The sequence below is a fragment of the Lagenorhynchus albirostris genome, chromosome 18 (genome assembly GCF_949774975.1).
Source record: "Lagenorhynchus albirostris chromosome 18, mLagAlb1.1, whole genome shotgun sequence".
NCBI lineage: Eukaryota > Metazoa > Chordata > Mammalia > Artiodactyla > Delphinidae > Lagenorhynchus > Lagenorhynchus albirostris.
The window spans coordinates 51,126,332-51,139,975 of NC_083112.1; the positions used below are offsets into that span (position 1 = coordinate 51,126,332).

General features: G+C 36.6%; 1 protein-coding gene across 1 annotated transcript in view; it reads left to right on the top strand.

Moving 5' to 3' along the window:
- The window catches only part of SCEL (sciellin), a 126,979-nt gene extending 117,916 nt beyond the window's left edge, over nt 1–9,063 (top strand). Inside the window, exons 25-27 of the mRNA XM_060129148.1 lie at nt 740–848; nt 3,101–3,203; nt 8,714–9,063. Of these exons, the coding sequence (XP_059985131.1) occupies nt 740–848; nt 3,101–3,203; nt 8,714–8,733 (232 nt within the window). The 3' untranslated portion in view covers nt 8,734–9,063. The remainder of the gene's footprint in view (nt 1–739; nt 849–3,100; nt 3,204–8,713) is intronic.
- The last annotated feature ends 4,581 nt before the right edge of the window (nt 9,064–13,644 follow it).

Sequence of the window (13,644 nt, forward strand, 5' to 3'; positions counted from 1 at the left end):
GAAAAGAATCAAGTAGTTATTGGTCTTTCTTAAGACTCTGGCGTGACCCAAGGTCTTTTGGACTTGCTGATCATTTATTTATTATTGAACATTATTTTTCCAAAGTAAATAGCAAAGCTCTTTTTTCCCCATCAAATTTGTGGTGAGATTATATCATATTGGAGAATTTTTGTCATGAAAGGGCCCCCAATATTCTGAGTCTTACAATGACACCAAGAGAAGTGGCATAGGGGAGCGTTTTAGTGACTCTAGACCCTAGAATCTAGGTTATCCATCATTTGTGAATTCACCAACACATTCTTGAATGGATTTCTATTTTTGTCCTATTGAATGTTTTGAGAGTTAAATTTTTATATTAATCTGCAGCATAAATTTTCTATGATATAAGTACATTAATAATTCAAAACCCTCTTCTAGCTTCAAGGGGTACTTATGACCTAGTTCAGTTAGAAAACTGTGAACATCTTTGTCCTGCCCAGATGCACTTTTCATTGCTAATGAATTAATAATCTGAGACTTTCCTTCATGTTAATTCTTTGATATCATTTTGAAATAACTAGAAAAATCAATCACTTATCCTGCTATCCTAGGATAAGTAAATCCTCAGCTTTCCTTGATTTTTACACAATTTACTACAGTATCAACACAATTAACATATCATTTCCATACGACTTTATGGGGAATACATCTGTCTTTTGCATCATGACAAATTTATTTTTAATTGCTTACATCTCTATAGGTCTGTCATTGAAATGGATATGTGCACTTACTGTCGAAAACCCTTGGGCACAGAAGCTAAGATGATTTTAAATGAATTACAAATTTGCTGCCATTCCACTTGCTTCAAGGTAAGGCTATGTTTATTGCATTTAACTCAATATAAAATTGCATAATGATTGGAATAAAAATAATTATTTAATGAAATATATGAGATGAAGTTAAAGCTTTCAGAAACACTGTCATGCACATTAATAATGCACTATTTAAACATTTCTCAGAGTTCTACAGCCTAAACCTCCAAGGTTTATAATTACTCTCTTGGCTTTAGGCTTAAAAGTTGATTATTGACACATTTATAACTCTTACCCTACAGACTGAAATCTGTAAAAAGATAAACACTTGTTCTCTTTAGAAAAGTTTTTGCAGCATTTTCATAAATCATGCATTACATAAAATATATAATGAAATCTGAAAAGGCAAAGAAATTGTTGAGAAGAAAGCTAGCATCTCCTTACATTATGAAATTAGGACCAATGGGCTTAACAATAGTTGAAACTCAGTCTGCTTTTGAGAGCATGATTAATTCTAATTAAATGTGGCTTAGTATAATAATAAAGCGTACATAGTAGAATGCGTCACAGTTTGTGTTTTTATATGCTATTTCTTTTACTTTTCACAAAAACATTCCGTAGGTCAACAATATAGATTTTGGTGTAACTGGGTGAGCACTTAACTAGGAACCTGAAGACTTGAGCTGGAGTTCTGACTGACACTAATTGAGGCCATGTGACTTTGGACATCATCTAAATTAGCTTAGCCTCAGTTTCCTCATCTGTAAAATGAAGTAGCTGATTAGACCAGTGGTTTCCAACCCTGGATGCATATTATAATTGTCTGGGGAGATTAGGAGAAAAATAGAATGCTTGGGACCAGCCCCAATTACATCAAGAATCTTAGAGATGACTGCTGGGCATTGGTATTTTTACAATCTCCTTAGATAGATCTAACAGGCAGCCAGTTTAAGAACCACAGCCTAAATCTATGGGTCCCTTCTAGTGCTGATATTCTATGACTGATACAAATTATCTAATTCAGTTAAGTAGATGTAATACTTTGACAATTGATTGCTTCTCCTTAAATTAGCTTCAGAAAGTGACACAAAGCAAGAAGAAATATGATGCCTCATTTTGAGCAAATAAAATCCAAAAGGCCCTCATATATAGAATTCTATATAAAATGTAATCTGAAAATTTCATAATTATTTAATTATGACAGTAAAATTTCCTTTTAATTATTAAGTTTACTCAACGAAACAGAAGTTAGTCTATAGCTCCTCATTTAAAATTATTATGCAGAAAGTTTTTTAAAAGAAGAAAATTCTCCTGATTATTGCTTTTGGTAAATAGGAATAATTTCCATTTATTATATTTTGGATGATTTATTTCCATTTTCAATTTAATTATAAAATACTACTGAGAATAAAAATGTCCCCACACTCCTAGGAAAAGACAGATTATTCTATAGCCATAATAATAGAGAACCATCTGAACTGGCTTAAACATGTCAAACTGATCTATGACAATTTGCGTCAGTGAACTTGAAAGTCAGCCAGTTGGCAGTGAACTTGCTCCAGTGAGCACAGGTCTAAGGCAGATGTCAACCCTTTCCTTCCTCTTTAACCAACACAACTTGAAACAAACTTCCCCCTAAACCCTGCATAGGATCAGAAGTTCGTTTTGCTCAATGATGCTATACCCGGACAGCATAGCTCTCCCTTAGTAAGCAAACAATAAATGCACTTTGTGTTTTTGTTTGCGATATCCAGTGGTGATCTTGTCTTTGGCATAACCAATTTCTGAAAATGTATATCTAATCTGTTGTGAGTTACGTAGAGACTTCAGTGGTATATATGCCCTGAAATGCACACCTCCATAATAGAGAGATTTATGAGAGGATTTATTTGAAAAGTTCGGTGTGTGGATCACAGACAAGTAAGTATACTCTTATTTTCCCTCTGGGTTCTCTTGAGGCTTCATCTGAGTGTTGCTATGAAGGATGGTACTGAATAAAGTAAAAGTTTTGTTTATTTTTTTTGTTTTGTTTTGCGGTACGCGGGCCTCTCACTGTTGTGGCGTCTCCCTTTGCGGAGCACAAGCTCCGAACGCGCACGCTCAGCGGCCATGGCTTACGGGCCCAGCCGCTCTGCGGCATGTGGGATCCTCCCGGACCGGGACACGAACCCGTGTCCCCTGCATCGGCAGGCAGACTCTCAACCACTGCGCCACCAGGGAAGCCCCGAAAAGTTTTTTTTTTTTTTTAATCCTGTTACGCCAAGAATCTAAACTTCATATATAATGTAAACTTTATACATTCTGTTTAGTGTGAAATATGCAAACAACCTTTGGAAAACCTACAAGCCGGTGACAGTGTTTGGATTTATAAACAGACAATACATTGTGAATCTTGCTACTCTCAAGTTGTAGGTAAGTGTTAAGCTCTGTAAGGAACCATCACTAACATTAATGAACTTTTAATATTGATGAAAGATCTCAAAACTAAAAAGTATTTTCTTAATTATATTAAAAATTCAGCTGCAGATAACATGGTGGCATTTCACTTTATGGTATAAAAATCAGTCAACATTTATATTTTCTACTGATGTCAGACTAGACATAGATACAACTAAGCAAAAGTCATTTATTTTAGGAAAATTTTCCATTTTTTCCAAACAAAAACAGATTTTCTTTGCTCTACTGATCGGTGGAGTTGAAGTGCATTTCTGTGAATGACCTTTACATTTGCACTGGAATATACTTTTTTTAAACGTAATTTGGTTATTATACTAAATGCCTTTTAATGTTATTTTTAAACAGAAAATTTAGAGTTAGTGGTGTACAATTCTATATTAATGTTATTTTTAAACGGAAAATTTACAGTTAATGGTGTAGAATTCTATATTGCATATAACATTTGAGTATTTTTTTTTACCTTTAAGACCAACTTTACTATAATTTGGATACCTAATTAGCATAAATGTTGTGAGAAGAAACATTAAGGGTCTGCATTTTTAACTCATATTTTCAATAAGCTTAGCATGAAAGCTGTAAAAGTTGATTTAAAAGATGTGTACAGTGCACAGTAAGCTATCAATATAAAATCCTATGAAACATCATTGTAAAGCTAGTATCAACATTTAATTTTTGCTTCAATAGTAAGTAGGTAGAATAACCATGATGATATTGGGGAGCTGGTCAACAGCACTGTGTGAAAGGCAAGTTGCCTGCTGGTGGTGAATGAAAAAGGAGCATTTGCGATTTTTACACGGGATCCAAAATATGGAATTTAAAGACAAATGTGTGATATTAATGAGGTACTGAGAGGCTACATCTGGAAAATACTCTGAAAAATATTCAGAAAGCCATGTTCCATCAGGCTGCAGAATCAATGACAAGAACAAAGCTAATTATATTCATACTTTGCCTTCTATTTTCTGCTTTCCCCAGCCAGTTCTCATATTTCTTTTTTTTTTCCTAATCGAGCAGCCTTATCAGGATCCATTGTTACATCAAGGGGCCTTGATGTGCATGGTGCAGCTCTAAAACTTTCAGTCCCGGGAGTCCATGATACGGTTTAGGAGATGTGGTTACCAAAACACTCAGAAGTCTTTGTGTTTTCTTCCCGGTGTGCATTTTTATAGTATATTTAAGTTGTCAAGACATGACTCTCAGGCATGTCATAAATATGAGCACAGGGCATTGGTACTTTGTATTCACGGTATGACGAAAAGCCATGCCACAGTGATGAATGCAGTAGGAGGTGAAAGTAAAATGCTTAACCCACTACTACCCCCTTGATGAGTAATTATTTATTTTTAAAACTTTAGTTATAGTCTTATTTTTGTACTGAATTTGTATATCTAACTTATTTTCTTTAAATTTTTCAGCAAAGTGGATTCAGTAATTCTGGCTCATGAAAATCAAGATGAAAGCATTCACTAAGGAGTTAAAATTTTTATTGTAAGAACATATAATCTAGAAAAGCTTTTACACCAAAGATTGACTCTGGTATAGAATTAACAACTCTGCTATTGCATAAATAATCTAATTGCCTCCACTAAGGTCACATACATAAAGGGAACCATCTGGTATCTAGTTAGATTTAGAGATCAAAAATTCAAGTGGTTCTAGCACCCAGTGTCAAAGGAAGCGTGCTTCTGATGGCAGTGAGCATTACCAGCATTCACCAGGTCCATCTCTGCTCAGTATTAGACTGTGTGTCACGGGTCCATTATAGACAAATTTACCATCTTCTCACCTTTGTTTCCCTAAGAATTTGGATTTACAGACGTTATTGAAGTCTTGATAAAACTGTCATGGGAGCAAGATATGTTTCATTTATGTGCAAAAGTAATGTTGATAGAAATTTTGGCAGAAAGATAAAGTTTGGCAGAAAGATGTTAACGTATAAAGTTGTATGGACCTCAGAAAATCACTTAAACCTTTCAGATTTCTGTGCTATTATCTGTAACATGAGGGCCAATGGACAAAATGATTTCTAAGGTCGCTTTCTGCTCCAAAATTATCAGATTCTAAAGCAAGTTTTTGTTTGCTCTTTAGAAACATACCTGAATCTGTGTTTGTTAGGCCTATTGAACTAGATAGGATATCTGAACAATTTAACCTTGGTATCATCCTTCAGTTTATCACTGATACAAGTTTTATAGAATGTGTTTTAAAAACAGAAAGACCTGCATTTATGGGTAATGGGTAAAATCATATGACATGGTGTTTACGTAATTTGTCAGGTTTTCTTTGCATGCATTTCAAAATCTGGATTCATAAATGATCTATGAGAAATAATGAAAGTTATGGACTACAAAGACATGTTCTTTCGCATGCTATATCTATTCCTATTACATAGCACTTTATATTTACAGATGGCTTATAAAAATAAATGAACTGTCAGTTATACAGAATCTTCTTGTACAGTGTCTATAAATATTACTCACTGACATTGATATGTCAGTTATATGATCATAATTTATTATATTCTGTGCCATGCTGCTTAAAGTAATTTTTTAACTGCTCAATCTATAACTTTGATTTTTAAAGAGCTTTTTCTTAAGGAATTGAAAATTCAGTAATCTTGTGAGGAACTATTATTATTATTAAAATTGAGACATTGCACTTATAAACTACTTTATATGCACATAGCAATTGCTTCTCAAAGGAAAGCATATGGAACATTGAGAGAGGGTGGAATTCTAAGAGAGTTTAAGGCAGTTGTAAAAAACTGACAAACTAGGGAGATTAAAAGATAATCATGTATTTTCTAAATGTTGATAAATGTAGAGTTATTCTTCTGTATAATGATTTCAAGCATCTGTTCCTCTTAGACACTGGTCCACAAAGTGTTAAACACTAATGCTTATTAAAATACAGAAATGTGTAATCATTGTCCTATGGAGAGGGAGCCAGAAAAAACAATTAATAATAATTTGATATTCATTAATTCATGCTTGATGAGAAGCGGTGGTAATTGAGCCATATGTTTTATTGTTCTCTTATTACATGCTATCAGACTGGATCAAAAGAAATAATTTTCTTAGAGTTGGAATTTGTGGCAGGAAAGGACGAATGAAATAGTATCCCTCTCTTTTATATAAAGTATATTAACATCTCAATGCCTTTGTGGTAATTAAAAATCATTTGAATATCATTTTTAAAGGATTCTACTGTTGAATGCTTAATTTAAAAAAAAACCTAAAAGGAACGTAATTCTCACTTTTCTGTAGCTGTTTAATGGACCCTTTCTTCTACAATAATGTATTAAATTAAACCAAAAGCTGTTGTAAAAATGGAATAAATACAGAGTGGAGAGAGAAGGGCTCCTGATTTACCAAGTCCGCCTCATCATGTCTGGGATTACTTGCACCATAGGAATGACAGATTCCTAAAACAGTTCGTAAGATCTCATTCTTTTTTTTTTGCAGCTAACTAATTATGCTATGATTAGCATACTTTTCCTGGACACAACTGCCTAAATCTCAGAATACCAGGCCCTGAATTCTATTACAAATGAAGAGATGTCTCTAAAAAATAATTAATCGCTCCACTATGAGAGTATCCTTCCAAAAAGCAAAACAAAGATATATCTAGTAATCTTGGAAATAGAATTTGTTAAAAACCTTTTTTCTTTTACTAAGGCCAAGAAATAAAAATTTATTCAAGAAGTAATCTATGCATCCTTAATTGTTTGATTGCAATCACTCCTATAATTAGATAGGAGTGATGAGACAGTCCAGTTCTCACTGCTGGGGCATTCTCTGACTTGTTTATTATGGTAGAAAATCATGAGTGTTTGGAACATTTTCCTATTCAGCTTGATTCAGAGCTCTACCAAAACAAGTGACCGTTTGGTCTACGTAGAGGCAAACTTACCATGATGATGTTGATTTTTATGTTGTTGTAGTTGTTACTACTGAATATACTGGTTATTTGGTACAATGTAAATAAATTGTTTTTAGCATTCCACATATTCCATAGCACTCAACAGTTCCCAGAGGCACCCATAAATATCTGTATTAACTTGGATAGGCCATTTCCCTCATGGGTCAATTTCCTGCTACTTAAAAGGTGGGATTGAGAACATTGGCTTGCTATTGTACCCACCAATGCAAACACTGCAAGAATCTATGAATCTATTCCTGCTGCTTACCCCATTCTTAGATTATCTTTTTTGTTAGATGCCTAAGAGTTGGTGAATGTTTTGAATGTGCTGCAGAATTGCATGTTAACTTTGTCACAACACAAAGTGAATTCTGGATCGTGTTTACTGGATCTTTGTCCTGCCATTTGAGACGTATGGCTTCTGACATAGTACTGAAATGTTCAGATGTCTCCTGAGTTAGGTAATAGTTTCCGTTTTTTCACTAGAAGAGAGGAAACTGATCATTATCATTGCCTTATAAATGTCATCTGGGAAAGATATTTTAACTTCATTGCCTCTTTGAAACATTCTTCTCATTAATACATTGAAATGCCCAATCATTCTAGACTCTGTAGGAAAAAATGCATTGTTCATAATCTACTGTCACTCATTCATTCACTCATTCATTTGTTCTGTTATACAATAATTTAAAAATCTTCATTGAGAAACTGTGTTCCAGATCTGAGTGATAACAAAAATAACCAAGGCTCCTGCCCTCATGGAACTTAAATTCTAAAGGAAGGGTGGAGGCACAGTTTGAAAGACAAAAAATAAATAAACACAATAATTTCTGAAAGTAAATAAGACCAGGAAGGAAATAAAGTGCAGCGACTAGGTCAAGGGGTAGTATTTAAAAATAATGTTGTCAGATGATATTTCAAATAAGAGCTGAATGATGAGAAGGAACCAGACTGGGGAAAAGCACTCCAGGAGGAGACGTTTTAGGATCAGCCAAAATCAGACCACTTTCTGGGCTAAATGTGTCCGTGATTCTCTTAAACACGAGATAGAAGTTCACAGATGCGAAGAGACAGAGAATAGTCAAAGCATTTTTAAGCTTCCTCTATTCCTCACGCAAAACAATATTCAGATATTACCTAGATAGCTTTCAGCTCTCTGCCAACGGGTGGGTTACAGCAAATGGCTACTTTGTCCTGGTCCTCAGGCTGAAGTTGCTCACTTGGATAAAGGAGTGACTTTGTCAAAGGTGGTTCTGAACCAGCGTTCACCTGAAGTAGAAACAATGGACCAGGCATAACGTTTCCTCGCCTCATTTGAGGCAGCACTCAGGATCAAATTCCTTTCTGTTTTCCAAATAGAAACAGTAAACAATTAGGCAGCATAATTTCAGATCTAGAAGAGACTTCCCACAGGAATTTTATGAATGTTACATGTTCTTGTCCTTTGTTGCAATATGAATAATGTATCTGGTGGAAAGGAACATTTAGATATTGATATAACTTTCTTGACAGGCACAATTTGTTAATTTTATCTCCTTTCCCAAGAGAAAAGGAAAGATCATGAACTTCAAGGACCCTTCAGGCCCATAAAGGCAAACTGGATTGAAAGTCTCCCACAAGAAAGTGTTTAGTCCCTAAGGCAAGTGCAGCTTTGATGTGATTTAAAGAGATCACAGAAAGATTGCCAGGAGGCTGGAATTAGTGAACACAAAGAGATGAGGTTGAAGAAGCAGGCAAGATACAGGCCATGGTTGTTTCATAATGGATTATTAAAAATATAGATTATCAAATGAATGGTGGCATTTCATAAAATTCATTTATGCCTTTTAAATTTGTGTCATTAAAATATTATTGACTACTGTTGGTTTCATGAACAGATTAAAATTATTTTGAGAAAATACAGTCTACTGATTTTTGACAAAAGTGTGAAGACAATTCAATGGAGAAAGAATAGTCTTTTCAACAAATGGTGCTGAGATAATTGGACACCCATATGCAAAAAAGAAAAAAAAGTACCTAGACCCAGACTTTACATCTTTTACAAAAATTAACTCAAAATGGGTCATAGACTTAAATGTAAAATGCAAAACCATAAAACTTCCAGAAGAAAAAGTAGGAGAAAAACAACATGACCTTAAACATGGTGAAGAGTTTTTGGATGTAACATCAAAAGCACAATCTATAAAAGAAATTTCAGTCAGCTTTATTAAAATTAAAAACTTCTGCTCTGTGAAAGGCACTGTTAAGAGAATGAAAAGACAAGCCACAGACTGGGAGAAAATATTTGCAAAGTAGATATCTGATAAAGAATTTGTCCTCCATACCAAAGAACTCTTAAAACTAAACAATAAGGAAACAAAAAACTTATTTTAAAAAATGGGCAAAAGATCTAAACAGACACCTAACCAAAGAAGATGGCAAATAAACATATGAAAGATACTCAACATCACTTTTCATTAAGGAAATGCAAATTCAAACATGGATAAGGTACTACTTTATGCCTATTAGAATGGCTAAAAACTAAAAACTGAGCATGCCGATTGCTGGCAAGGATGCAGAGCATCAGGAACTCTCATTCATTGATGGTGGGAATGCAAAATGGTGCAGCCACTTTGGAAGACAGTTTGGCAGTTTCTTACAATGCTTAACATATTCTTTCACATAATTCAGCAATTGTGCTCCTAGGTTTTTACCCAACTAATTTGAAAACTTATGTCCATACAAAAAGCTGCATGTAAATGTTTATAGCAGTTCTATTTATAATCATCAAAAACTGGAAGAAACCAAGATGCCCTTCAATAAACAAATGTCTTGACAAAACTGTGGTACATCCATACAATGGAGTAATATTCAGCAATGAAAATGAATGAACTATCAAATCTGCGGAAACGTGGATGCTTCTTAAATGCATATTGCTAAATGAAAAAAGCCAGTCTGCAAAGGGCTGCTCCATACTATGTGTTCCACTTATGTGACATTCTGGAAAAGGCAAAACCATGGAGACAGTAAGTAGGTTAGTGATTGCTGGGGCTTCAGGAGGAGTGGGCCTGGGGAGATGAAGAGCTGAATAGGTGAAGCATGGGGAATTTTTTTTTTTTTTTTTTTTTTTTTTTTTTTTTTTTGCGGTACGCAGGCCTCTCACCGTTGCGGCCTCTCCCGTTGCGGAGCACAGGCTCCGGACGCGCAGGCTCAGCGGCCATGGCTCACGGGCCTAGCCGCTCCGCGGCATGTGGGATCTTCCCAGACCGAGGCACGAACCCGTGTCCCCTGCATCGGCAGGCAGACTCTCAACCACTGCGCCACCAGGGAAGCCCAACATGGGGAATTTTTTTAGTGCACTCGAACTATACTGTATATTGCAATGGTGAATACATGACACTATGCACTTGTCAAAACCCACAGAACTTAGCAGTACAAAGAATGAACCTTAATATATGCAAATTTTAAATCTCATTTAGGCAAGGGATCCCAGGATGGAATGCAGAGTGTTGCAAAAGGATCCAATGGTATTGCAAATGTATGAAACAGTCTCAGTAAAGGGGGTGAGGGGAAAAGGGGATGACCTTAGTAGCTCTGAAAATGAGTGAACGGTAACTTTGGAAATGAATGGAGTGTGTAAGACTAAAGACACAGCAACTGTACAGGTCACTGTACTCTAGTTGACCAAGTTGTTTTTCATGGAGTACAGGTTAACAATTCTGAAACCACTATACATACATATATACTGGAATTGAGTAATTCAGTAAATAGACAGTGGTTGGTGGGAGCCACATTTCTCACCGTTGGAGTGGGAGGTTACAGATAAGGAGGGGAAGAGACAGGTATGGTCCCTGTGGTAATGACTGAGTTAGAGACATCAGTATGATTTCGTGTTTAGTTTAATATAGATACAGATGGTTACACATAGAAATATCTAAAGGTATGTGCATTTACATGTGTTAGTATACACACATATATTTTCTTGCTCTGTCAGCTGACAGAGCCTAGAAGCAATGAATCCAGATCTTGATTTTTTAATACGATTCTCCAATAAAAGTGACCAAGACTCCTTGGAGAAATGGCTGGTTCTAGGGCTGGGGCAGGATGTAGAGAAGATGAACCCGGAGCATCTTACAGTGCCAGGAAATAAGGAAGTGCTCAAACATATACATGCACACACATATGTACACACAAATGATGTGGATAAGTCAAAGGGACATAAGTGTCAATTGAAAGCGCTCCCAATGGCCAAAGCTGGTATTTGAGCAACTAAATAAATAATTTAGCATTGAATTATAACCCAAAGTATAAAATAAAGATTTGTGAGTCTGTGCTGGCATCAATAAACATTTGAAAAAATAAATAATGGAGGAGACACAAATGTCCCATGCAGAATTCCAAATAATTTATATAGCTACTCCATCCTCAAGGAGGTAGAACATAACTCTTCACTTCCTGTGTGTGGGCTACATAGTGCATATCTTCCAGACCACAGTATGGGATGAGGAAAAAAAGAGTAACTTTATGGAGGAGGGACCTGACAAACACTACCTCAGAAAGGTAATCAAGATTAACGTCAATAGTAATTAATGGTATTACTAGCATGTACTTGATAGGATGTGATAAAAATAGCACAATATCTCTGTAACCTTCTTCCCCAAAACCCAGAACTCCAGTCTAATCATGAGAAAAGCACACATCTTCATTGAGGAGACAATACTCCTCAAAACTAACAAAGGCATCAAAAATTTAAAAGTCCGAGACACCATCACAGCAAAAAAAGAGCCTGAGACATGACAACTAAATGGTTCCTGGATGAGATCCTGGAACAAAAAAAGGACCTTAAGTCAAAACTAAAGAATTCTGAATAAAATATAGGCTCTAGTGTTGCTTTTCCTTTCTTTCTTTCCTTTTTGTTTTTTTTTAAAGAAAAGCAGACTGCCACATGCAGACTCATTAGGATGTGTCTGGAGTCCTGGAAGTTTGGCTACCCTACATTCTCCTACAAATGGACCTTGAGATCTTGTGTGCAGGTTCTAGCAGGGGAGCACAGCAATTAGTAGACCCTTGACCCAAGAACGGTCCTCCTCTATCGGGGAAGGCCGACCAAGTGGGCAGTTTTGGGAGGGACACATATGGCGCAATGAGGGAGGGAGGTCACCTTCCTAGCCAGCAAGATCAGCCACATCAATCCTGGCGATCAATAGGGTGACAGATGTCGCAGCCAGATCACCCTCATATCTAAGGCTTTAGTTTATAATTGATTCGTGAATTGTGACAAAGCTACCATGCTAATGTAGGATGTTAATAATAGGTGAAACTCTGTGTGGGATGTATGGGAACTCTGTATTATCTTCACAGTTTTACAGTAAGTCTAAAACAACTCTAAAGTACACTATTTTTTAATAAATTAAGTTATTAAAACCCTCCTATAGCTCACTAATGCTGGGCATGTAAACATCGTCAAATGATAGATATGGGGTTAGAATACAGACTAAGCTTCAAAACAATGAAATCCAGAAAGACAAGGGTTCCAAACATATGGAAATTTCTTCCTCTTCCACATGACAGCCCTGGGTTAAGTTGTGGTCCAGAAAAGATGAGCAGAGCAGCTCTAATCCAGGGTTGCTGACTCCTTCTGTCCTGTTACTCTGCCATGCCTTAAAGGGCTGCTTTTACTCCAGGATCAAAGCAGGCTCACCAGCATTTTTTCTGCCTTCCAGCTCCATGGAAGGGAGAGTGGAGACAACCACCTTCCTTTTTTTTTTAAAGATGTGGCACAAAACTTTCACAAAACACTCCTACTTGCATCCCTTTTGAAATAAATTGGGACTCCTGGCTAGGTGGATTGCACAGGAGGATGAACTGTAATCTCTAGCCATGAGTGCCAATTAAATCTGAAGGGTTTCTATTACTAAAGGAAGAAGCCAGAATAAAACTGGTATCCATTACAAATCTCTCCTGGCTTCCTGCTCAATTATCCAAGCTCACCTTTGTTCCCATACACAGAGCACACCCCTCAAAGGGGTACATCCTGAAATCCCATTTGATCACTCATCCAGCTCAGAGGCCAGGAATTCTGGTTGACTCTGTGTCCTCTGTCAGGTCCTGATACAACCCCCTCCAGTGCAGGGACCCGTAAACAGAAAGGGCATGCTCTATCCCCCAACCAGCCAATACACAATTGTGGAGTAGGAACGAGGTAATCACAGGTAAAACTCTCATTCAGAAAAGGGAAGAATGGGACCAGTGAGTGGTCCATGGCAGTGAACAACGTTTGCTGGGCATCAGTTATGGAAAGTCCCCTCTGGTATTAGGATCCTTGATTTCATCCGGTCAGTTCTCTGGGAGGCACCCTCTTGTTCACTGTCCACCATGGTCACATCTGAAGTGGACATTGGAGGTATGGATCTGGGGACCCAGGGTTGCTTCAGGGTGGGAAGGGGCATGGCAAACTGGGGAAGGGGCATGGAAAACTGTCATAGACTTCTGTAAG